Source organism: Cebidichthys violaceus, unplaced genomic scaffold (genome assembly GCF_023349555.1).
Source record: "Cebidichthys violaceus isolate CVI_PGR_0920_01 unplaced genomic scaffold, fCebVio1.0.p SCAF_2, whole genome shotgun sequence".
NCBI lineage: Eukaryota > Metazoa > Chordata > Actinopteri > Perciformes > Stichaeidae > Cebidichthys > Cebidichthys violaceus.
Genome location: NW_027176372.1, coordinates 13,476,225 through 13,499,910, shown reverse-complemented (window position 1 = coordinate 13,499,910; position 23,686 = coordinate 13,476,225). Strand labels below are relative to the sequence as shown.

General features: G+C 42.1%; 3 protein-coding genes across 3 annotated transcripts; 2 read left to right on the top strand and 1 right to left on the bottom strand.

Annotated features, from left to right (window-relative positions):
* The first annotated feature begins 504 nt into the window (after positions 1-504).
* znf185 (zinc finger protein 185 with LIM domain) lies at positions 505-13,882 on the top strand. The gene is made up of 34 exons (XM_068714538.1): positions 505-656; positions 1,555-1,617; positions 1,922-2,051; positions 2,143-2,250; positions 2,354-2,380; positions 2,537-2,593; positions 2,679-2,729; positions 2,823-2,894; positions 2,980-3,060; positions 3,220-3,282; positions 3,437-3,559; positions 3,639-4,865; positions 5,268-5,333; positions 5,447-5,518; positions 5,777-5,851; positions 6,069-6,143; positions 6,283-6,363; positions 6,714-6,770; positions 6,916-6,969; positions 7,210-7,269; positions 7,799-7,849; positions 7,957-8,001; positions 8,241-8,288; positions 8,925-8,990; positions 9,161-9,232; positions 9,359-9,421; positions 9,702-9,860; positions 10,130-10,171; positions 10,487-10,522; positions 11,190-11,261; positions 11,363-11,437; positions 11,561-11,626; positions 12,561-12,666; positions 13,336-13,882. The coding sequence occupies exons 2-34, from the start codon at positions 1,608-1,610 to the stop codon at positions 13,435-13,437; spliced, it is 3,492 nt and encodes a 1,163-aa protein (XP_068570639.1). The 5' UTR covers positions 505-656; positions 1,555-1,607; the 3' UTR covers positions 13,438-13,882.
* Positions 13,883-13,901: 19 nt separating this feature from the next.
* On the bottom strand, positions 13,902-17,514 carry fut11 (fucosyltransferase 11 (alpha (1,3) fucosyltransferase)). The gene is made up of 5 exons (XM_068714533.1): positions 17,373-17,514; positions 16,747-17,085; positions 16,227-16,607; positions 15,005-15,627; positions 13,902-14,838 (listed from the first exon to the last, which is right to left on the bottom strand). Exons 1-5 carry the CDS (start codon positions 17,373-17,375, stop codon positions 14,688-14,690), a joined length of 1,497 nt encoding a protein of 498 aa, XP_068570634.1. The 5' UTR covers positions 17,376-17,514; the 3' UTR covers positions 13,902-14,687.
* A 1,708-nt stretch (positions 17,515-19,222) lies between these two features.
* On the top strand, positions 19,223-23,197 carry rab9b (RAB9B, member RAS oncogene family). Its single transcript, XM_068714531.1, has 2 exons — positions 19,223-19,306; positions 20,194-23,197. Exon 2 carries the CDS (start codon positions 20,251-20,253, stop codon positions 20,860-20,862), a length of 612 nt encoding a protein of 203 aa, XP_068570632.1. The 5' UTR covers positions 19,223-19,306; positions 20,194-20,250; the 3' UTR covers positions 20,863-23,197.
* Positions 23,198-23,686: the final 489 nt, after the last annotated feature.

Below are 23,686 nucleotides of genomic sequence, written 5' to 3'. Positions count from 1 at the left end.
ATACTTTAAGGTGGTGGTTTCAGTTTTCTTTGTACATAAACAAATGAAAGTACTCATTTTTTTTATTTCAAATATAAAATTTGAATTCAATACCATCCAAATGAGATTGGCTTTGATGTTATTTCTTATTGACGTGTGGGCCGCTGTTTCTGTTTGTCTCAATTTGGTTGTGTGTGTTGTTCTTGATCTTATTTTAATGAGATGTGTGCTTCCTGGGTTTTCCTACCCAGTGAGCACGAGAGGAGCGTTCCCACAGGAGATGTTGCTTCCCTTATGTCTGCCATACTGTGTGCACCTCGCTCCTTCTCGAGAATTGAATGTCAGCCACCTGTACGACAGGTATGTGCTTGCCTACTCCCATGAACTCAGTGCAGGTGTAGTAAACAAAAATGAGTCCTTAGCAACCTCTATTACGCACACTCACACTCATACGGATAAACACGTTCTGCTCCACCCCACATCTATCTTCCTTGAATGACTGGGCTTGGTATTGCTCACGCCCGTACCTGTTTGCTAGCACAGGGGACCGAGACACCTGTCTGACAAAGAAAGACTTTCCCTCTGCTCACACCAGCCACACTCAGAGGGACACACTAGTCACAGACTCTCGACTGAGCTTGGTGGGCATTTCTCTGCTGGATATAAAGTGAAAGCAGGTAAGGGTTCCGGCTGGCAGGTGTGTTATTCACAACATGATTTAAAGTATATGGATAGATTCTGTATTCAGAGTCTCAGTAATCAGCAGGCGTAAGAACGGAAAATCTAAAAGTAATCAATCATGCTACATAAACTGTTTGTTTAGAGTGTTAACTGGTGGTTGTCGGTGTTTGCCCCTTTCATTTTCTCTGGGTGTTTCCCTGTTATGATTGCTTGTCAGTAGAGCTGTCTATCCTGCTCCATGTTTATCTTAAATGCTATTGCTCTTCATCAATCATTTATCCTCCGTGGACCGATGGGCTAAACCTAAGATAAATATGCTTTCTGAGCCCTCGTGTATTTGTTCTGTCACCATTATTGTGGACAAAATTCTCCAGAGATATTGTGGCGACATGATTTTGAAGGAGTGAATTCACAACCCCGGGAGTTTTACACGTTATATTTGCATCCTGAATTTGGTTCTACAAATTTGCATGAGCTGTAGTCCGCGTCTACTTTCTTCTTTAGTTCCCAGGGGAAGTGGGTTTCCCACTGAGTAGTTCACTTTTGACCTTTTTAAAAAACTGAGTGGTCATTAATTTGAATATGTATGGGAGGAAGCAATATTTACCACATAAATCATTCTGTGCAAATGTATTTTGTATCCAAACACAAAGGATCATAAATATATGTAGTTGTCTGAGTCCACTTGTATTTAGGCAACAGCAGTATTTTTGGGAAAGTGGTCAGACAGGATCATCTACATGTCTAAAGGATGAGACAGAGGAATGCTATACAGAGCACATGTCCTTCTTTGGGAGGGAACATGGCGTGGGAAGGGCCATTTTGAGACAAGACTGTGTCATAATAAATTTCAATTTTCTGCATATTCAAGATGTTTTCCATACATGTTTTCAGGTGGCTTGTAGAGATAACAGAACAAAGAAGAGAGAGACTCAGCTAGAACAAGCATGTCAAAACGTGAGTAGGCTGACTGGTGTGATCTGAATGTGAGATGACGTGTTTCCTCCAATGAAGGCAGAGCGCGTCCGCTTGCGTCTCTCTGCGCCAAGTTGATGACTGTCATTTCTGATCTGTCATTGCCTTGAGTAAATGCAAAAATACAAGTGCTTGATTATGTGTTGTGTGTTGGCCCAAAGGAGACTGATTATCACGCATGTTATCAAGCATACAGTGATTAAGATGTCCTCATGATGCAGCCTACCGTGTGTGTATTATCTCAGATGGTGTGTGGGTATGTGACATGCACTTGTTTATGTCGCAGTGGTGGAAAAAGAATCTGTGTTCCGTACCACCAAAGTGCGGACCAAGCTGAAGGGCGACGGCAGCTGGTTGCAGCGCCGCAGTGAGGCTGAGGCTGAGCCTGAGGATGAAACCGACAAGGAGAAACCATGGTGAGACACGTGTTTTAGTAGGGTTCTGTACGTATTATCCATTACTCCCTCACTTGAATAGACAAAACCAAGTTCCTGTGAAAACATGCAGGTTAGCAGAAGTAAGGGCCAGCCGTTTGAACGGAGCCCCCATTGAGACCAGTCCAGTGTCATCACCAACAACATCCACACCGCCAGCCACCAAGTCTGACGCTGAGAGGTAAACAGATTTGTAATGTCACAGAGCTATCTAACGAGCACTTGGAAAGCTAACCCCAACACAACACAATTGTGCTGACAATGAGTCTCTGTTTTGAATTTAGAGCACCGTCATCAGGATACCTGATTAGGTAAGAATAACACTTTCACATTTAGAAATCCAGTTTGAAACCAAAGTGTGGATTTATCTGAGCTCTTAAAAATGGGACCAAATGGAGCATTTTGTAATTGAACTATATGTTACATTGATGAAAAAAAGAATGAATTTAGTGACGTTTTTCTTTCAGAGGCGTTTTCACTAAACTAGACAAGCCTACTTCATCTCCACCAACTAACAACTTTAGGTAAGAGCGTCTCCTGCTTAAACAAGCAAAGTTAATTGTGTGACTAGACACTCCTGCTTTAATGTGATCTGTTTTTTTTTGACAGTCGACCAACGACACAATTTACCAAAAAACCCTCAGAAAGCTACAAGAAAATGTGAGCGCACACGAATCAGATTCCCAGTTGACCGCTGGCAGATGAGTGAGAACGTATTTTCATGAGGTGTGTGTTTGCGCTTCTGTTCCTTAGAGCCCCCTACACTGTGAGGCCCACTCTAAAGAACCAGGAGAGTCAACTTAGCAACGAGGAGCAGGAGAAACGGTATGACTGTCCTCACGCCATCCAATTTGAACTCACATGCCCCGGAAAAGAGATTACATTAACATCATAATGACTCATTTTGCAGGACGGAGGCTGCCAGCAATGTTCTGAAGCAATCTTCAGTCAGGCAACGGTCTTATGTGCTTTCTGCTGCTAAGAAATATGAGTATGTATGTCTTATGTCACTCTCCCAATGCTAATCTTAACACTCAATAGAAGTGAGTTGCATATTTTAAAAAGACAAGAAATTGTGCTTTTCACTCGCACATGAAATATTGGGCATTTCTGGAGGCATTTCTGAAAAATGTTTGTTGAAAAACCTCAGGACTCCAGAAACGGCGCCCGAAACCTCTTTGGTCAACAGCGTTCCAGCATTTGTTGCTAGAAGGTAAATGCTCCCTCTATCACCCCTTAAAAACAAAAGACAAACCCGTGAGTCAAGGTTTCAAATGTAACTTTGTCTGCCAACTATGTGTGTGCACGGCCAACTCCACACATGCATTCACGTGTGTGCACACTTGTGCTTTGCTACAAATGTGCAGAGTGGAGATTACTGATGATGATGAGAGCGCAGCGACACCAGCACCTGCCAGCACTCCGTCCCCCTCCCCCGTCGTGCCCGTCACATCTGTTGCCTCCAAGCCTGATCCCAAACCACGGAAAGCGTAAGCCCTGCGCCGTGTTTCTACATTCAGCGCAACAAGTGCTTTCTTCAAACTCATTGATTGCCTGTGTTGTTTACAGAGTCGACACCAGTGTTAAGACCACTGTTGACGTTGCTGTTAATGAGCCGGTGGCACCAAAGGTGGTGGAGGCTGCCCCAGAGCCTGTGAAAGATGACCCCCGACCAGTGTCACCAGTGGCCACTCCTCTCCCTGTACTCATCCCAGAGTGTTTTCAAGTCCGTACAAAGCCAGAACCCAAGGATTCAGACATTTCTTGGAAGGTTAAGCCCCCTATGGTTGACCTCGTCCCGGCGTCACCAACCCTAACATCACCTACTCCAGCAGCCCCTGCCCCGGCTTCACCTGTCCCTCTGTCACCTGCCCCAAAGCCTGTGAAGGATGACCTCCCACCAGTGTCTGTGACAGAAAAGGACCCATTTGAAGGCATGGAACCAGGCAGCACCAAGGTGGCCACTCCTCTCCCTGTACTCATCCCAGAGTGTTTTCAAGCAGTCCGTACAGACCCAGAACCCAAGGATTCAGACATTTCTTGGAAGGTTAAGCCCCCTATGGTTGACCTCGTCCCAACGTCACCAACCCTAACGTCACCAACCCTAACATCACCTACTCCAGCAGCCCCTGCCCCGGCTTCACCTGTCCCTCTGTCACCTGCCCCAAAGCCTGTGAAGGATGACCTCCCACCAGTGTCTGTGACAGAAAAGGACCCATTTGAAGGCATGGAACCAGGCAGCACCAAGGTGGCCACTCCTCTCCCTGTACTCATCCCAGAGTGTTTTCAAGCAGTCCGTACAGACCCAGAACCCAAGGATTCAGACATTTCTTGGAAGGTTAAGCCCCCTATGGTTGACCTCGTCCCGGCGTCACCAACCCTAATATCACCTACTCCAGCAGCCCCTGCCCCGGCTTCACCTGTCCCTCTGTCACCTGCCCCAAAGCCTGTGAAGGATGACCTCCCACCAGTGTCTGTGACAGAAAAGGACCCATTTGAAGGCATGGAACCAGGCAGCACCAAGGTGGCCACTCCTCTCCCTGTACTCATCCCAGAGTGTTTTCAAGCAGTCCGTACAGACCCAGAACCCAAGGATTCAGACATTTCTTGGCAGGTTAAGCCCCCTATGATTGAACTCACCCCAGCGTCACCAACCCCAATATCACCTACTCCAGCAGCCCCTTCCCCGGCTTCACCTGTCCCTCTGTCACCTGCCCCAGTGTCTGCTGTAACAGAGATCACAGTGAAGACCGAACCAGAACCAGAAATACCACCGAAACCATCTCAAAAGCCAAGGTCAGATTTCCACTAAACAAAATCAGTGCTGCCACATATTTTAACATAGTATCAGTGGTGGAAAGTAACTGAGTACTTTGTGTATTAATATATTAAATACAAACTTCAACTTAATACACACTTTTACTTAAGTAAACAATCTGAATACTTCCACCACTACATAGTGTTTTCATCAGTATACTTTAACTCTAACTTAGTGGTAATGAGCCTCAAACATCAACATAAAGTCTGCCGACATATTTTTTTATATAATACAATGAATGAATATCATAATTCTTAAGCAAAGCTTTGAATATGCCTTCATGTGGTTTTCTTTGTGCATGTTTGCTCTTATTCTTTTCACGTGTATGATTGAAAGCTGCCCTGGAATGTCATGTGTTTGTTCTCCATCTATTTTCACAGCTCCAGTGTTGACACGCTCACCACCTTGTCCGACACTCTCATTTCTTTCGACTCAAGTTCAACCAGGTACTGGAAAAAGAAAAAGATGAAAGCGGCAGAAAACCAATATTGAAAAAAAATAGATTTTTATGTTCCAGCCTCAACAAGCATCTGGTAATAAGAGTGTATTTCCTCTACAGCTTTAAGGATGATGAGCCAGTGATGGCAGAGGAAAAAGCAGGTTCAGCAAACAGTCACATCACAGAGAACGGGTATAAAAGCAACAACTTCCTCATTCATGGCATAGCAAGATTGGCAAGAAAAGAGATAATGGCTAACTGCCACTGTGTTCACTTTAACGTAATCACAAAATACTCCACATGTCTATTTCAGGTGCCTTAAACTACCTCACACAAGAGGGTCTCCCTAATTAGACTTGATTAAATGTGGTACTTATAAATGTAATATAGAGATGTACGCGTACGTGCCAAAGCAGTTGCACTCATTTGTTTTTCTCTTACTGTCAGCAGTTTTGAACAGAAGCCAGCTCCAGCGCTCAGCAACTGTTTACCAATGACAGATGATCTCCTGGCTCTCACCAACGGGTTAGTTAGAAATACATTCTTACTGTTTTGAGAAAGCCTTGCATTAGAAATGCTCTTAATATTACCCACAAGGTGGCACTGTTGGACTTCTAATGACCCCCTCTCTCCTCTACCTCAACTGGCCTGTTCTTGCCCTGAAATCTCTGAATCCTAAACCCCCCTTTGTTCATCACCACCATCTCCTCTTCCTCTTCCTCTCATCCTTCCGCCTCCGCAGTCCAGAGGAGTCCGCAGAGCCCGTCCCCCCCAGTCCAGGACGCTGGAATCAGGATCTGCTTAGTGGACTAAACAGGTATAGGAAGAGAGCTATTTCCTGCCCAAGCCCCAAATACAGATGTTATGCAAAGAATTATCCTTTCATCAGTAGAAAATCAAGCTGCGTGCGCACAAACTCTGCTCTGTATTTGACTTTTGTCTTTTGATATTTTTAGTGAGTCAAACCCAGCTAAGACAAGTGGCACCCTGGATCTCCTGGCTAACGATGTCATTCCAATCAACACAGAGGCACGCAGGTGAGACAGAGACAGGCTTGTGATGGCCTCTGCTCCCCATACCTCCCCTCTTTGTGTACCATTAATTCTTATCACTGCAGATGAAGGAGCCCAGCGTCCCAGCTCCCTGAGGTGTAAGATTTTTAATAAACCCCATCCGCCTCAAGTTTGATCCATAAATCAGGGCTCCTCCACTTCCAGCATTCTATTTTAACCCCTGCACCGTGTTAGATAGAAGCAAAGTCGCAGATTCCTGAAGCAACTGAGTAATGCTTTGAAACAGAAAGCCACGTCTTATCTTCGACGCGACTGGAAATAGAAGAGAATGTTCTGTACTGATTAGTATTGCTGCTTTGTTTTGTCTCCGCCAGCCTCAGCATGCAGCGAGAGGAGAAACAGACAGATGAAACAGCCAAAGGAACACAAAGGTAGAAGGAGATGACAGGCTGCTCTTAAACAATTATCTATCTATGCAGAGCTGTTCCTGCTAAGAAATGCATTCTATCCAGATATGCCTTGTAATGATTTATACTAACTCTGTCTGCAACTATGCTGTGGCTCTCTTCCCCCCAGCCTCACAGAGACAGTCACTATAACCACCAAAACTGTGATCATTACTGACAAAAGGTATGAGAACACACACACATACACACAGAAAGAAAGTCTGCTCTGTACTACATTCAGATGTTTTTCATGCTTGTTAAATTGTTCAGTGGGTTCCAATCTTTTCTAATGGACTGGCATTGTAAATAGTGTATGAGAAGAACCACACTCACCTTTACTTGCCCTCTTTTCCCTTCCCATCTCCTGCCATTCATCTGTACCACTCTCCTTACTTACTTACTTTTATCTCACGCCTCCATGCAGCCAAGAGGACAATGCAGATCCATGGAGCTCATGTGAGACAACCACAGTCACCAAATCCAGGTAGTTTATTTACTGTCACATATGGGCTGGTGTTTTAAGAGGTCTGTGTATGTGGATGCAATATGTATTTGGAAAAAGGCATTTGCTTAAAAAATGGGATTCAATTGTAAAATAGATTCTCATTCCAGTTAAATAAGCAATTAAGCGCTAAATGTTTTTTGATAAAAAAAATCATTGTTTAGGAAATCATTTCTTGTTTGTAAAAAAAATCTGAAAACAGATTTGATGATATTAATGATCTGTTTAGTTTCAGTAATTGGTATAGACTGAAGTCAGGGTTCATTTTGGGTGAAGAAAACCTTAACTACACTGAGTTTTGCCATTCAGCAGCAGAATAGTCTTTCCATTTGTCAAAGACATCCAGATTCTGATTTTGATTGAGTTTGGCCCCGGGTTCCTCTGTGTTTCTGTTTACCATTCAAACTGCATTAAATCTTTCCATTATGAGTCAATGTGATCAGAATTCCTTTGACACAAGATGGGCCATGCTGACAATTGAGAGTGAAATCAGTGTGAAATTGTTTTTCAGCTCGGCTGATCCGTTTGATCCATATCCGATAGGGACCACATCCTCTAACAGGTAATCATATTGGTTTGGAGCTGTGACTGTTTTCCAGCCAGCCAGATAGCATCTCGGCATGCATAATGCAGCAGTTTCTGATTATGAGCCACTTTTCTCCATTGCAGCTCTTCTGACCTGCTCCAGCCTCTCTCTGATATTTCCAGCAACAGGTACCGGAATGATCATGCAAATTCCCCTTTTTCTATATTGCAACCTTTGCTTGTCGCGCCGATATTATCATGTTGCTACATAATATTAGAATTACTGCAATTGCTGCACTTTATTGTTCATTGCAATACTTTGTATTCATAATCAGCAGCTGTTATACCAGACACACTGAGCTCTGTGGGTACACCTTATTGATACACTCATGTTGATTTCATGTTTTACATTTTTATTATTTCTTCAGTGCATCATTTACTTTCATGGAGAACAAAGGTCCAAGTCCAGCAACCAAGTAAGTTGCACTCATCTAACACCTTCTCTGTGATCCAGCTAACTATTAAGTGAAGTGGAGCTGTAACTAACAATTATTTTCTTTACCAGTTAACTTTTTCAAAATTGATTATTTTTTTATTAATTTAGTTTGAAAATCATAAAAATAAAAAAAGGCCATGGTGACTTCTTAAAGTTGCTTATTTTGTCTGACTTAACGGTCCAAAACCCAAATGTATGTAAATTATGATATAAAGCAGAAATTATTTGAGAATCTGGGGTATTTTTTTTTCGATAAATGACTTGAAATTTTGAGTCAATCGGCAAAATTACTGGTAATTAATTTTCTGTTGATTGTCTAATTGATTAGTCAAATAACCTTAAACTATAAACTGTAAATGTTCTTTATATTCAGTGTGACAGTGACGTGTTCCCTGTGTGCACCTGTAGTTTTGTTAAAGTGTGTTTGGGCACATTATGTCTTTATTAGAGCATTGAGAGATGACAGAAAATGGGCAATGGCATGCAACAAAGATCCCCAGTGGGGTATTGCGCTTCACAGTCAGTGCTTTAAACCCCAGGGCACCCCATTTCCTGAAATTCTAATGTTTTACTTCACGACATTGTCCCCTTTTTTGTGTGTGCGTGTGTTTGACAGTATTAGCAGTAATGCGTTGGAATCCCCTGCAGACAGCGTCACCCCTATCAACACTGACACCACAAGGTATTAAACTGAGTTTAGTGCATAATTGTGTTATGAATGTATGAGTGAGACGCATGCAGGGAAATGGAAATGGTTCTCTCAAAGTGCACACATTACGGTCTAATATGCTTGATGTGTCATAACTTCTACACCCTCTCTCTCTCTCTCTCTCTCTCTCTCTCTCTCTCCAGTCTCGGCACTCGGCGGTCATGGGCACGCACATGGGAAACCAACCCACCTCAGCAGGCTAACACTGAAGAGAGGTGATGAAACACATTGATTTACTCTTATACTTCCACACAATATCGTCCACTATGTTTCATTCATCTACACGCACCCATCCATGTCCATTATGTGCTAAAAGCCTTTCAATGTATGTCCCCTCTCAGCCAAGAAGCTGCACCAGGAGGCCAAACTGTAGATCAACAGACAGTGGTCATGTTTGAGAGAAAGTAAGTCATCTTTTTTATTAAAAGCCCTGTGTGTTCCTTTTATTCCCATAACCTCCTAACTAGGCGTTTGCAGCAACTACTCATTGAGCCAGAACACATTGTGCACTGGTGCCGATGAAAATAGGTCAGACATATATTTGTTACCATTTTTCTTCACAACTGCGGTAAACAGATCCCCTTAAAGGTTTTTTTTATTTTTATTTTATTATTTTAACAATATTAAGAGTGTAAATTTGTCATCTTCTCATGCTACAACATGATGTCTATGTTTGTGCTCAAGGTCCACTGAGAATGACTCTCCATGGGACAGGTGGACATCACCCACTGTCTATACTCTCACTACCACTACAGGAGAAGAAGAGGAGGAGGAGGAGGAGGAGGAGGAGGAGGAAGAGGAGGAAGAGGAGGAGGAGGAGGAGGAGGAGAAGGAGAAGGAAAGGTATCTCCATGGTGGCTGGGCTCATTAAATGCATATTAAACCACTTTATTTTTCACAATTCCAGCAGGAAGTCATTACAGCATCTTAAAATTCGAGGCCTGTCAACCATTTAATTGAAAGCAAGCTAAATGCAAGTTAAAACTTCTTCCCAGCTTAGTCTGAGAATAATCAACTCCTTTTCAACTTGTTATTTTTTACTTTATACTGTCACTTCTTCACCTGTATTGCCAGACTTTTTTTATAATGCAGGATTGCCCTCTGTTTTGTAGCACGGAGTATACAGAGACACTCACAACCGTCACCACTATCAGGTTTGAATGATTGATTTGATTCTTAAAACTTACTTCTTATGATGAAAAACTGTGGAATTGACAGCGTGAGAAGCATTTGGGTACATTTGCAACAACAATGCATGGGAAGGAGAGGGCTCAGAATGAGGCAATGCTGCAGTACAATAGGAAGGAGACCACACCAAATGAATCCAGACCCCTCTGAATCAGCAGAGAAAGAAAGATCAGCCTTGTACATCTATAAAAACTGCACAATTCTTGCTCACTGGATTGAGTCCGGCTTGTTGACTGCTACAGCCTACACTTTCAGTCTAATATAGTTTCTTTACTTTCCAGGGCGATACACAGTGACCAACAGCCCGCTATGGATCGGTAAGTTTATGATCTTAATGTCAGACACATCATAATGCAAGGACACTTTCTCCAGAGTGTTATTTTCTACTTTTTGGTCTGCTGATTTTCTTCCTTTTGGAAGGACAGTCTCCTTCAACTGGAGCATTTTGTCTTTTGTTTTAAGCAAGGATGTGGTACTGCATAGAAATTAAATGTATTTAAAAACCAACCATCTAATATTTAGGCCATCTGGGCTTGTTTTTACACTTTCACCACCTTTTTTCTGTGTTTGCAAGTTAGGGAGTGAGAAATTTAGGCCGAACCCTTTGGGAATGCAGCTGTATCTGCTTAATACTGCAGTCTGGATCTAATGCTACCTGCAATTCCTGCATGATTCCTGGTTAGACAGACGCCAGACTATTACTGAAGTTAAATGACAAGATCGGCTCTCCCATTGTCTTTCAATTTGCCCTCATTTCCTTCCCTCTAATTATCAGTCTCCAGATGTCAGATTAATGATGTGTATTAGGGATGTCCTTTTTTCAAATCACAGCCCGTTAAACAGCACGCCATTAACAAGCGATGGCAGAAAATGATTACCTCCTGAGTTACATTTGACAGATGTAGAGTCCTTCTGTATAACCCATCACACTGCTGTTGTCAGTGAGTGAAAGATGAGGCTTACTCTGCTGCACTCTGTCTCCAGTTATGAAACCTATTCCAGGACCGTGACAGAAGAAGACCAGCGTGTCCAAACACCAGAACCTGAGGCCAAAAAGTGAGTGATTTTAACAAACTAGACATTTAAATGAAAGTGACAGCTAATATTTTAACTATGCATATTAACTCAATCTTTCTTTCATCTGCCCACTGCTCAAGGGGTTTCGTGTACGTGAAGGAGTATGTCAATGCAACAGAGCTGTCCTTGCATAATGCCAGAGACAACATCGATAGGTAGGAACAATGCATGATTGTTTACACAATCAAATAACAATATTGATTTAAAACAAAATATGGCTCAATAAACCTTTCAGCATTGCTCTCACGATGACTTACTAACTACTCCTTTTTCTATAGTGGGTCAGACTATTTGACATCCAGCTCCACCAGTTACTCTTACAGCAGCCCCTCCGCTTACTCCAGGTAATAACACAACTCCCTAAAGGATTATTATACCTGCATTCAGCTCCTTCCATCTCTTGCTCTTTAGATGACGATTCAACTGCTTTCACCAATTACACATCAGCTGACAGTTTGACTCCTTGTAATGCTTACACTTCGACACATACTTCAAACCTTTTTAGATCTTCACCTTTTGGAAAAAAAATCTGCAGCTCTTCTAACTTCCACAACCGCCCTTGTTTATACACAAGTTACTTAAACTGCTCTCAGTTACACTTCAGTCGACACTTCTTGCACCGAAACTTCCAGCTCAATTTTTCACTGCTTTCAGCTCCTCTAAGCATTTTCACTTCAACCTAAAAACTGAACTAAACTTAACTCTTCAGCGCCAACAGCTTCAGCACTTCTATTTTAAAGTGTCATTTCAATTACTTTCAATAGTTTTATTGTGACTGCCACATCAGCTATTTTCAGTGTTTGTATTGTGACTGCCAGTTCAACTTTAACTTCAGCTATTTCAAGTGATTCAAATGCAAATTCTCAGCAGTGAGAACACACACATTTTCTTAAGATTTTTCTTTTTTAGTTGCTCTTGTTTCTGTAGTGAGTGAGATTATTTGACATTTCTCTTACGCAGCTCCTCCACTTACTCCTGGTAACAACACAATTCCCTAACCTGCTTTAAACCAGCCATAAGCCTAAGCCCCTTCTCCCCCTGCCTTGTTATTTCCAGTTCTGCCGGAACTAGATATGTGTAAGCAGTAGGGCAGAAATTCCAACAAGTCAGCTCATTAGGAGGCAAAGCGGGGACATCAAAGGATTATTTACACTTATTAAGTTCCCTTGCACAGGACAGAAAGGGTCACAGGTTATTTTTCCAGACAGAGCTGCAGCTGCATGAGAGCTGCTTGAGTCGTGGTCAAAGTAACTTGTCTCAATCGCTGTGTCTCCCCAGTGGCCAGCTGTCATCCACCTGTAACTTCTGCGGAGAGACAGTGGGTAATGATGCCAAGATCACCATCGAGCACCTCAATATCAACTGTCACCCCCACTGCTTCAAGGTAGTTCATCTGTCTGCTCCTATGAAGATGCACTTTTGGTATTTATTGGACTATAAAAAGTCCTTGAAGGGTCTGACCTGGAGGAAGTGAGGTTGTGTCCTCCTTAAAAAAATTGTTTGACATTTTGGTAAATGTGTTCATTTGCTTTTTGTAGAGAGTTAGATGAAAAGATAGATACTACTCTCTATTGTCTGTAGAGTTAATGTGATGTTACAGACGGCAGCCAGTTATAGCTTTAGTCAGTGTAAACACTATCCATTGTTCAAGAATCCACCTAATGCTTCATAAAACCGTTAATATAACATATTCCTGCCATCTTTCCTCTCTTTATGCTAAGCTACGCTAACCAGCTGCTGGCTGTAGCTTCATATGACAGACATGAGCGTGGTGTCGATCTTTTTCATTTCCCAAAACTACTCCTGTAATATTTATAACTTAAATTTGCTCCTTAATACTTTTTTACTAGTACTACCTTAATACTCTACAAGTCTTGAATACAAATTATATTTAGCTATTGCATATTGCCAGTGTATGAATCAAGGGTTTAACCAGTTTATTGTGTATTATGGAGCAGTAACTTAGTATGAGATAATGTCAAGGATAAAAACACTGCTCTTTACTGCATTTTCTCATCAGTACATTTTCTTTTACATTCTCCCAATGTTTCAGTGTGGTGTGTGTAGTAAGCCAATGGGAGACCTTCTCGACGGTATGTTCCTACATGGTGGGAAAGTCCACTGCGAACCCTGCTACAGCAAAGCCTTGGACTGATTATCAAAGCCCTTCTGCAGCCTCTTATCCTCGTACCCTTCCCTTCATGGTCATTTACATACAAAGTGGGAACTTGCATCTTTCTCATAGTTTGGACTATGAACTCAGGAATAATGTGGTTTAGGGTGATCATAAAGGTTGTAATAGTGAACAATATGACTATTTAATGTTGATTCTTACTTTAGGTTAAATTTCTCAAACATTGTTATACAAGCTTGTGTTTTTTTTTCCCCTGGTGGTGGAAGCTGTATCTGCCTAAACTATGAAGGATATGTATTGTGAACGGACTAATACTGGCTAGTGGGGAACAAGAAATGTAGCCACAGTCGTTATGCAAAAAATTACTTTATTACAAAATGTTTACTTCTTTTTCTCTTCTTGATACAAAATAGTGTGTGTTTACATGTATGATGCTTTGTTAAAAAAAATAAAATGATTTATATAATCCTGTTATAAACATGTGATGCAAAGTTAAAAAAAGACACACAGGACTGTCATGGAGTCTCAAGCAGGTAAATGTTTTAGAAAAGCATTTTTAAAAACTATTGCACATAAATATCTTATCATGTAACAGAAAACAGTTGGGGCCATGTTGTAAAGTAACTGCCAAAGAAATTCATTTAGCCGAGCTGTTCCTGAGCAAAAGCAGTGGTGGATTCCCATAGGGGAGTAGGGCTTAACTTTACATTTGCCTTTCTCCACTTCTTGGTGAAATAATATTTTCCTTGCATAGACACTTAAAATAGCTGTGTACATTAAATGTGACTTTAGCTAATAACCATCAGCTACCTGCTGAGTAACTGTAAAGAAGCTAATGCACCTCATTGACTACTGTCTTGATGGTGTTCACACACAGTTAGGCAGAGCTCCCTTGGCTCTGCCTCAGTCCGTGAGAATGAGCCTCTGTGGAACAACTGCCCTGAATGCAGTTAATGTTAACAATGCAAGGCGCAGGAAGGGCACCTCAGTTATAGCAATAAAAAGACTTGGAAATATTAGCATCGAGAACATTATTTTCCCATTACTGAACTTGGGATAAAGGACAAACCTATCATGTCAGCTGAACAAAATATCAAAATCTATTGTAGTATAACTAAATTGCTCATAAGGGTTAAGGAAGTTTTTGGCTCAGGTGCAAAAGTATTACTGATTCTGCTTCCTTCCCTCATTCAAACAGAGAGGATGCATAATATGGGACACCTCTGTAATCCTGGATGTGCTCCAGCCTCCTGTTTGTTTCAAGGCCTGTGTCAGTGTTTTCCTCTGGCTCTGCTCACAGCAATGTTTTGGATGTGCTTCCACAGCAGCGAAGGGTCTGACTCGTTATGTCTTATCAAAGACTCCAGCCCCTCTGCTTGGTCCAGGCTCTGCCAGTAATCCTGAGGCCATATTTGCAACCATCTGCGGACAGATACACGAACAGATTAGGCTCATCACAGAGGATATTTTAATTAGACCATAAAAATAGACTGATGTCTCTCCCCTTGGGACATTGTTATTCACATTAAAGTACAGACAGTAGAAGGCTTTCACACCTGGCACAGTGAATAATTTAAGACAAACTCACCCATCATCTGCAGGTAAGTCTTTGACATGGCCGTAGCCCGGGCTGGGCAGGGGGCACCCCATGTGAGAGTTGTTGGCCATTTTAGACTGAGGCGGTTGGTTCTTCTTAGGGGCTTTCCTAAATGCTCGTTCTGCTGCCAGTCGTGCATTCTCCTGGTCACACACGTAACATTCAAATCCATTTAGGTAGTTGGGTTTACTCATGTCATTAACCCCCCACTCACGGGTCTCCAGAGCCTCCAACAAACGGGGGTTAGTAATGCGGCTGGGGTTTTTGAACTCTATATATTTAGCATATTCATCGTCGTTCTCATCAAGGTGTTTGAGGAATTCCCCGAGAGCTTTTGGTGAGGGGAAGTTATCGATGATGATTGCGGAGTGGTCGTTGGGCATCCAGTCTGCCACCACAGGGGAGCCTCGATAGACCGGCACACAGCCCTGATGGAGAGGCCGCCACAGTTTCTCTGTCATGTAATCTGGACACAGGCCGTTCTCCAGCGCCAGGTGGAACTTGTAGCGCGCAACAAAATTCATAAAGTTGGCCTCTTCGCCGGTAGCTGTGGCCGTGTCCTCCAGATGTACAGGCAGAGGTTTATTGTTCAAGCATTTCCCATAAGAGTCCACCTATGGAGAGAAAAATAATGAGTGAGATGGGGACCATACTTTTAGACTAATGCGATACTCTCACATTTTTAATTGAAATCCAACATTTCATTCCTCAATGGGGACTCACAAAAATCACACATGGGCTATATTTACAAAGCATTTACAGAGGTGTTACTGCAGTTGCGTGCGTGATGATTAATAATTTTGACCTATTTGAGAAAAAATGTTGGAGGACGACAACAAAATAAATAATACTTCAACAAACCTTAATTTAGTACCATTCCTTTTTTTTAAATGAAGGAATAATTGGTACCTGAGACCAAGGAGATGTGCCTACCAACTATTTTATACACAGCAATGTTACAGCATGTGGATCATGGAATTATAATCCTCCTGGGTTATAATAATTGGAAAATTGTTGCTCACTATGCAGCATACAGGTTTGATTTAGGAGTCTTAAAAAGCCAGGTACTAAACTTAAACCTTTATTTAACCAGGAAAGTCCCATTGAGATTAAAAAAATCGCTTTTTCAAGGGAGACCAAAACTGGAAACAGCTTCACTCTTCAAGCATGCATCTTAGTAAAAATGACCCTCAAGAGCATCTCTGTACTGAACCTGAATATACTTCATGAGCTCCTGGACATATCTGTTCCTGTCTGATGGTACATCGCAGTGAGACTGCATGTAGAGCACAGGACCGAGGCCCTCCCTCCTCAGCCGGTTCTTCTCCTCCAGGGACACGACCGCCGGCTCCAGCAAGTAATCCAGCGAAGGCAGCCACTGCAGGGTCAGCGGATAGTCGGACTCCCTGCGAAACGTGGCAGTGTAGTTGAACAGCCGGATACCCGGTCCATGGGAGAGAATGTAGTTATTCATGGGTGACTCCTCATGGAACAGCGCCCAGGTCTGGTGGCGGAGACGAGGGAGTGGCGCCTCATACGCCCGGAAGTCTGTTCCATAAAAGATGATGGATGAGGTCCGTTTGTACAGCTGGACCTTTCAAGATCAAACTCAAGATTACTGGCGGTCAGAACAACGTCAGATCGTGATTATTATTAATGCGAGCATGCATCTTCTCTCTGTCTGAGCCAAGAGTTTCATTAAAAGACTTCATGAGGTTATACATCTCTGGTACCTTGCGGTTGCTTGTGACCAGGCAGGAGGATGTGGCACAGTCTATGCGTTCAGAGTCCCCAGGGAAATGTGGGAACAGACCTCCACTCCACCAAAGGAGGATGGGCAGCTCCTTGTTGTTGCGGCGGTCATTGTTGCCAGGTCCTCTGTATGGGCCGATGGAGGCAAACTCCATCTCTGACAGAGCACTCTGGGGCTGAAAGGCTCCTCGGTCCACTGCATCCAAGGCCTCCAGGGGATGTTGGTCATCTGGAAAGGAGGCAAAAGAGACCCAGACCCAGCACAGGACACCGAACAGCCCCAGACACGCACAGGGCACGAGCCTGCCCCTACCCGCCATCTACAAGGTTGAAAAGAGCAACACACAACACAGAGATTACAAGTAGGTCACCATTCAAACGAACAAATCAATTAGCTTTTGTTATGCGTTTCAAATAGGCGTGATTCATTCAAGTGTCGCAAAAAACCCCACGCTCATCATAACCCATATTAAAGTATGTTATTTATCCTCGCAGCTAAAGTCGTTGAACATACATGAGCAATATTGACTCTAAACATTTTAATTAGACGTGTCAGTGCTATCTGAGCAACTGTCGAACCAATATCGAAACATATGCATCATCCTACCATCACCGCTGCAGCAAACACATGAAGGTGCGTTATTCTTGATTCTTCAAACAGTAAACATGCAGCTATTCTCCTTTTGAGGAGCAGGGATAACTAAGTCTAGACTGTTCAGCCAACGGTACAGAGGGAATGAAAACATCTGGATTCTTCTTCTACGTTTCAGATTTTATTCTTCTTCGGGTAGCAACCTAACCCCTTACTGCACACCGCCACCTACAGGTCCGGAGTGTGTTTTGCTCTACTTAACTGCAACCTGAAACGCGTATAATTTGTTCGATGTTCAGTTTGGACAAATTCAACCCTTAATTTACCAGAACACGATAAGCACGTAGTGTGTGTGCATAAAACAAAAGATGATCATTGTAAAGGTATGATAACAAATTGCCTACTTCATAAACAAAAAAATTTAAATAAATCGAGCCATAAGTGAAAACAGCTTTGGAGTTTACTAATACAAACTAGTCTGGTACATTCATACAACCAATAGTCACATCCGCAGAACTAAGTGTCAAAAGCCTCTAATAAAAAGTATCCATGTCATTCCTTCATTTGCTTTCCCTAATTCATTTGAACTAAATAATGCAAATGATATGATTTGTCAATGTATGAAAGTTGTTTGACTAACTTGTGTATAAATTATGAATTTCGTATAGATGGAATACTTTTTTTTTATCCACAACGATTTCAATTGTAGTCTTTACTCGGGAATTGCATTCTTGTACCTTTATCCTTGTCAAATATGGCGGGCTGTGCATTTTATACCTGGGCCTTAAGTGCTGTCCTACTACAGTTGAGCCACCTCCTCATTATGACGCCAGCATGACGGAATGCTTCGTCATTAAGGGACAATGCATATAGTCAAAATCAATGTAATTAACACAATGACAATAACAAACTCACAAGAACCAGTCACATATATTTATATGACAACAAAGCAGGTAAAATAACATAAAACCCAAATAACACGATTCAACAGGCCTCTGCACATTCCAGAAAAACTGCGGTGCTAAAACACACATTCCACCACACACTCAAGGACACCATTCAAATATTATTCACATCAGAGGGAACAATATTAACCATATAATAAAAACGACACGGTAGAAAAATTAACACAGTAGTAACGCTACTGCAGATGTAAAAACGAAAGCAGTTCACTTAACACAGAACAGAACACAGAACAGAACACAAAACACTCAGAACACTGAACACACAGAACACTGAACACTGAACACAGAACACGGAACACACACAAAACACAGAACACATGCAGAATGACAGTTGAGTCACCCCAGTTGTATTTCTGGAATATGTTTTAATGCGTAAAAATGTCTGCTCGACAGAGGCAGTAGATATTGGGATTGTCACTGCCAAACATGCCAAAAATATAATGTCATGTAAAAACTCCCTACATATCTTTCAACTTTAACTCTTACTACTACAAAGTTCTACTAGCTAGTTTCACAACAGCCACCCTTTTATTATAAATTGTGTTGAGGTAGATTTGATCTATAAACTGTTGGGTGGTTTAATCTATAACAATACATCATATCTTATTAAGTCAAGGTCTGATTTACACACAATCTTAATCTGAAAAGTGACTAGTGACAGCTGTCACATAAATGCTAATGCGTAAAAAGGTACAATATTTCCCTCTGAGATGTAGTGTAGTAGTATATATATAGAGAAGTATACAGTAGCACAGGTGAAATACTTCAAAATGCACTTTGTACAGTAACCACGCCTCACAGTGACACTTTGTTGTCATCATTTATTTAATAAAGTAAACTTTACGGGTTTTAGGACCTGGGGTTTGTGTTGGCGATGTGCACGTGCAGCTTCTCGATGGGGGCGCGCACGTCACGACACTAAACCTCGGTCAGATGTAGGGGAGGAGGGTGGACCACGCGATATAAACTAAAATCAGGAACAGGGTGAGTCCACATTCATGCTTTTTCATATTTTAATTTAATGCATTTAATTATAGATACATCACCTCACTGCAACGTGCGTTCTTTTGTTGCTTTAAATAGTTTTGAGTCGCATATGCACTGAAGCTAACGGTTAGCCTGGCCAGGACAGAATGTCAACAAGCCACCACACTAGCCGGCTAGCTTGTTAGTTGGCTGGGATGCTTGCTGAGCCGCTACACTGTTAGTCTCTGCTGCATTGTAGTTCTTTAGAAGCCTCTTAATTGTTTCGGTTCCTAGTTAACTTCTGTTCTGAAGCACTTCATGAACAGTTTCGCAGAGACTCTCGACGGAGCAGTTTAATCAAGAGTTTTAGCCGCCAGTCACAACAAGCTTGTACATGTCTGCGCAGGTGCAGTGGTCAGCTCATTAACTTGACCCGCCCCTGTTATTGTGGCGTAGGAAAAAAATAAGATGAAACTGATGTTGTCTTAAGTTCTGTGTGATAATGTTCATGTCCTACGCTATGGCTGTCAAACATAGTACATGTGTAGGTTATCATGAGTCAGTATTACTGTGTCATGTAGTAAACAACTAGACATACAGCCCAGAGCTTCAGCCAGAGACCTCAGGCAGACTTCTCGGTCCTTCACCCCTGTTGTTGTGTCCCTGAAACTAGTCAACCATTACACATCTCCTTTCATTTGTCGTCAGTAAGGCCCTTATGAGGTCGAATACAGATGTTGCTAGAACAGCAGTCTTTCCCCCTAGTTATCTACACTGAATCATCCACAAAGTCCTCAGACTACTTTAGGTGTTGTATGTTCCCAGAGAATTAAGTATGTTTAATTTCCAAGTGATTTAGTTTCCCTTTTGAATATGTAGTATTTTGCGTTTCTTACTCTTTCTAGGTTAATTTGACCCTGGTCTGCCACCTGGTGTGGAGGCCTTGCTGGGTGGAAGGAAACATGATGAGCGGGAAGAGCCTACTCCTGAAGGTGATCCTGCTGGGGGACGGTGGAGTGGGCAAGTCCTCACTAATGAACCGCTATGTCACAGACCGCTTTGACTCCCAGTCCTTTCACACCATTGGCGTGGAGTTCCTAAACCGGGACCTGGAGGTGGACGGGCGCCTGGTCACTCTTCAGATCTGGGACACAGCCGGCCAGGAGCGCTTTAAGTCTCTGCGTACGCCCTTCTACCGAGGCGCCGACTGCTGCCTGCTCACGTTTGCTGTGAACGACCTGCAGAGCTTCCAAAACCTTGGCTGCTGGAAGAAGGAGTTCATGTACTACTCTGATGTTAAAGACCCGGAGCGGTTCCCGTTTGTAGTGCTCGGCAATAAGGTGGACATGGAGCAGAGGGAGGTGGGGGAGGACGAAGCACGGGCCTGGTGCGAAGAGACCGGCTGCTGCCCTTACTTTGAGACCAGTGCCAAGGATGACACTAACGTCACAGCTGCGTTCGAGGCAGCTGTGAGGGAGGTTCTGGCTGCTGAGGACCAGATTGACCACGCACTACTGGGTAGTACTATTGATCTACATGGCAACCGCAAAACCTCCCGTGCGTCTTGTTGCTGATTGGTCGGGTGTGAATCCACCTTGTCTTAATCTCTCTGGCTGAAACTCGCCCATTGTTAATGGTAAACATGCTGTAGGTACAAGGTACTATGTACAGTATCCCCTAAAGACAGTGTGGATAAGATAGAGCTGCTCTGTGGAGCGCTGTGTCAAGGAATCAGCTGGAGTCAAGGTTGAATTATTGCTCTAACCACGGTACAGACCTATGGTACAGGCACACTGTAACAGGCACACACCTCCTTTGTACTCTTAGCTGCTTTCAGTTGTGTTGCACAAAAACCTTTTCGCTTCAGCTTGGTCTGCAGGAGTTGTATCAAATAGTGCTTTCAGAGCATTTATTTTTTAAATTAAATAATGAATATGTTAGTTGAAACAGTGGATGGGAGAATACGCCACTCCTCTCTTGACGAGCACACTCTACTTTTGCCGCAGCAATGTACAGTCGGACTTGTATCTGCTCAACAGTCTGTCCAAGAGCTGCTTTTCTTGGGTTTTAGAGGGACTTTGAATACAACATCACATTTTCTTTAAAATGATTGCTACTCACAAAAGCAGGATGGCCTTGCTTGTCTTCAATGGAAAGGGAACTGTAAGCTTTCATTTTGCAGCTCTTGCTGTCAGCATTGGGTACGTGCTTTTGTGGTGCTCTTATCCAGTTGTCTATTATATGTGTTACCACTGCACTAGTGTGTAGCTGAAGGTGTCAGGTGTACGAGTTAGATCAGATTATTTCCCATTATTAATGTACATGGGCCTGTTTACCTAGTAAGGTTCAGTGTTTCTTGAAGTTAAATAATAATAATACTGCTTTTGCTGCTGTTGTTGATAAACTGCGGTTTATTTTTCTGTGAAGCACATTTTGATCCTATTTTTTTTTGCAGACATTGTGTAATATTCTGTTTGATTTGATTTCTGGGTTGATTTTAGTTTTCCTGATGTATAGAGCTGGTTATAATTTTCATAATATTGCCATGTTTGTAATCCTGTGACTGCTTCGTTGATTGCGTGGCAGGCTTTAACATTCCAGTCCTTTTAGCTTTGCCTATTTTGAAGGTCTCCTGTGCTTTACGGATACCTTACACACACCTTGTGCTGTCTGTCTAGTTATTCTAGGTCTCAGCTGAATGTGAAATAACCTGAGCACAAGGATAAGGCTGTTACTAATAATGCATGCATTGTGCATCACCTCTCCTGTCCATTCATAAAGTATTGAGTGAAGCATATGTATATATTCTGACAATTTAACAATGTTTACTTGTTTTCACCTTAGTGATACTTTACTTTAATTTTAATGTGTTTACATACAGGCTTCCTTTGGTTTTACTGCTATGGGCCATACAGGGCATTGCCTGTGTAGTAAAACATAATCAGCTGATATTCAATGCCTCAAACTAAGTTTAACATTGTCTAAATTCATACTCATCAGTATTTTGATTGCTGCTGGAATAGTGTTTTTATTGCATCTTCTCAAACATCTAAACCTGTGTTTTGTTGGAGATCTCGTGTATTCTCTCAGCCTGAGATTTGCCTTTTCAAGTAAAAATTGCATCATATTCCAATGTGTGTGCATACTAATGGGGAACGTTACAAGAGCTTCACTGTGAAAGTGAACCTAATTTAATCAGGTACTGTCATTTTTTACTTATTACATGGTTCTTTGCTTTGATGTTGGCTTCTAATAAATGGCTTGTTCATGTGATTATCGTAAGTGTGTTGAGTACTAGTACACACAGCAGTATGAGAGAAACTTAATTAACTGTGAACTGACTAGGGCATTTTAACTAAATCAAGCTGGTAGCCTACATTAATTCAAAGCAAAAATGAGGGCTGTTAACTTATCATATGTCAGTGTTAATGTTAAAAAAAGAAGGAAAAAGAAATCCTGATAACTGATAATGTAGCCTATCAGTGTTTACCTGAGAACTACTGGGTACTTAGAAGCGGGTAGCATAACCATACATGTTGCTCTCATGATGCTGTCTTATATCACTGCGACCCTGTCAGATTTTTTCTGTTGCTGTAATATTTGTGAATGTAAAATAATTTCTTTGAGCTGTCCATATTAATGGCTTATGTAAATCGCAAAGGGCATTCATTTTATAATGATGTATAAAATGACACTGAACGTCTGTCTCATGCTCAGTGCTCAACCCATGAGTGTGATTTAAGCTGTGTGAAAGTCAGACTGTTCATCTTGATTATGTGTTGATCTAATGGGCAACTTCCCTCTCTCTCTTTTTGCACTACGGGGATACAAATGGTTGTGCCAACATGCTGGCAAAGCGGTGAATACTCTCCAGTGCTTGGCTACAAATAAAAGATGCAATATACCAAATACAGAAACTCTCGTTTGAAATTCATGAACATGTGTGCCTTGAACATTACTTTGAAGTTTAAAAACAAAAGCTCTTAAACTATTTTTAAAACTAAAATAGGTCACTCAAATAATCAGTATACCTCAGCTCTCCCGCTCACAGCAGTCATTTTACCATCAACGGGAAAAAAAACCAATAATTGCAGTGATAAGCAGCAGTGTTAAAAAGTATTACTATATTTCTCAGCAAGATCTTGAGTAAAACACTGGCGTTGAATTTTGATCCCAAAACACACCTTGTTTGAATTTCATCACACAAGAACCTCAATGTCATTGAATGACCAAGAATGTGTGGGAACCCGATAGACAGTGAACACTGTTTATTTCCTCTTCATAAAAAGGAAACCAAGCATGCACTGCATACTGTACAGTTAGACCTGGCCAGGAAAACAAAATCAGGTCTGCCTTTCTAACTACATGTCTGATTTAAGGAAATCTACAGAAAGAATA

Excerpts from the sequence above, each read along its gene's own strand:
- fut11 (XM_068714533.1), bottom strand. Across the intron at positions 15,628-16,226 it reads AGCTCATGAAGTATATTCAG|GTGGACTCTTATGGGAAATG; the intron begins GTTCAGTACAGA and ends TTCTCTCCATAG. Across the intron at positions 14,839-15,004 it reads GACTTACCTGCAGATGATGG|ATGGTTGCAAATATGGCCTC; the intron begins GTGAGTTTGTCT and ends ATCTGTCCGCAG.
- rab9b (XM_068714531.1), top strand. The coding sequence starts at position 20,251 with ATGATGAGCGGGAAGAGCCTACTCCTGAAGGTGATCCTGCTGGGGGAC.
- znf185 (XM_068714538.1), top strand. Across the intron at positions 2,381-2,536 it reads TCATCAGGATACCTGATTAG|AGGCGTTTTCACTAAACTAG; the intron begins GTAAGAATAACA and ends TTTTTCTTTCAG. Across the intron at positions 8,002-8,240 it reads TCTGATATTTCCAGCAACAG|TGCATCATTTACTTTCATGG; the intron begins GTACCGGAATGA and ends TTATTTCTTCAG.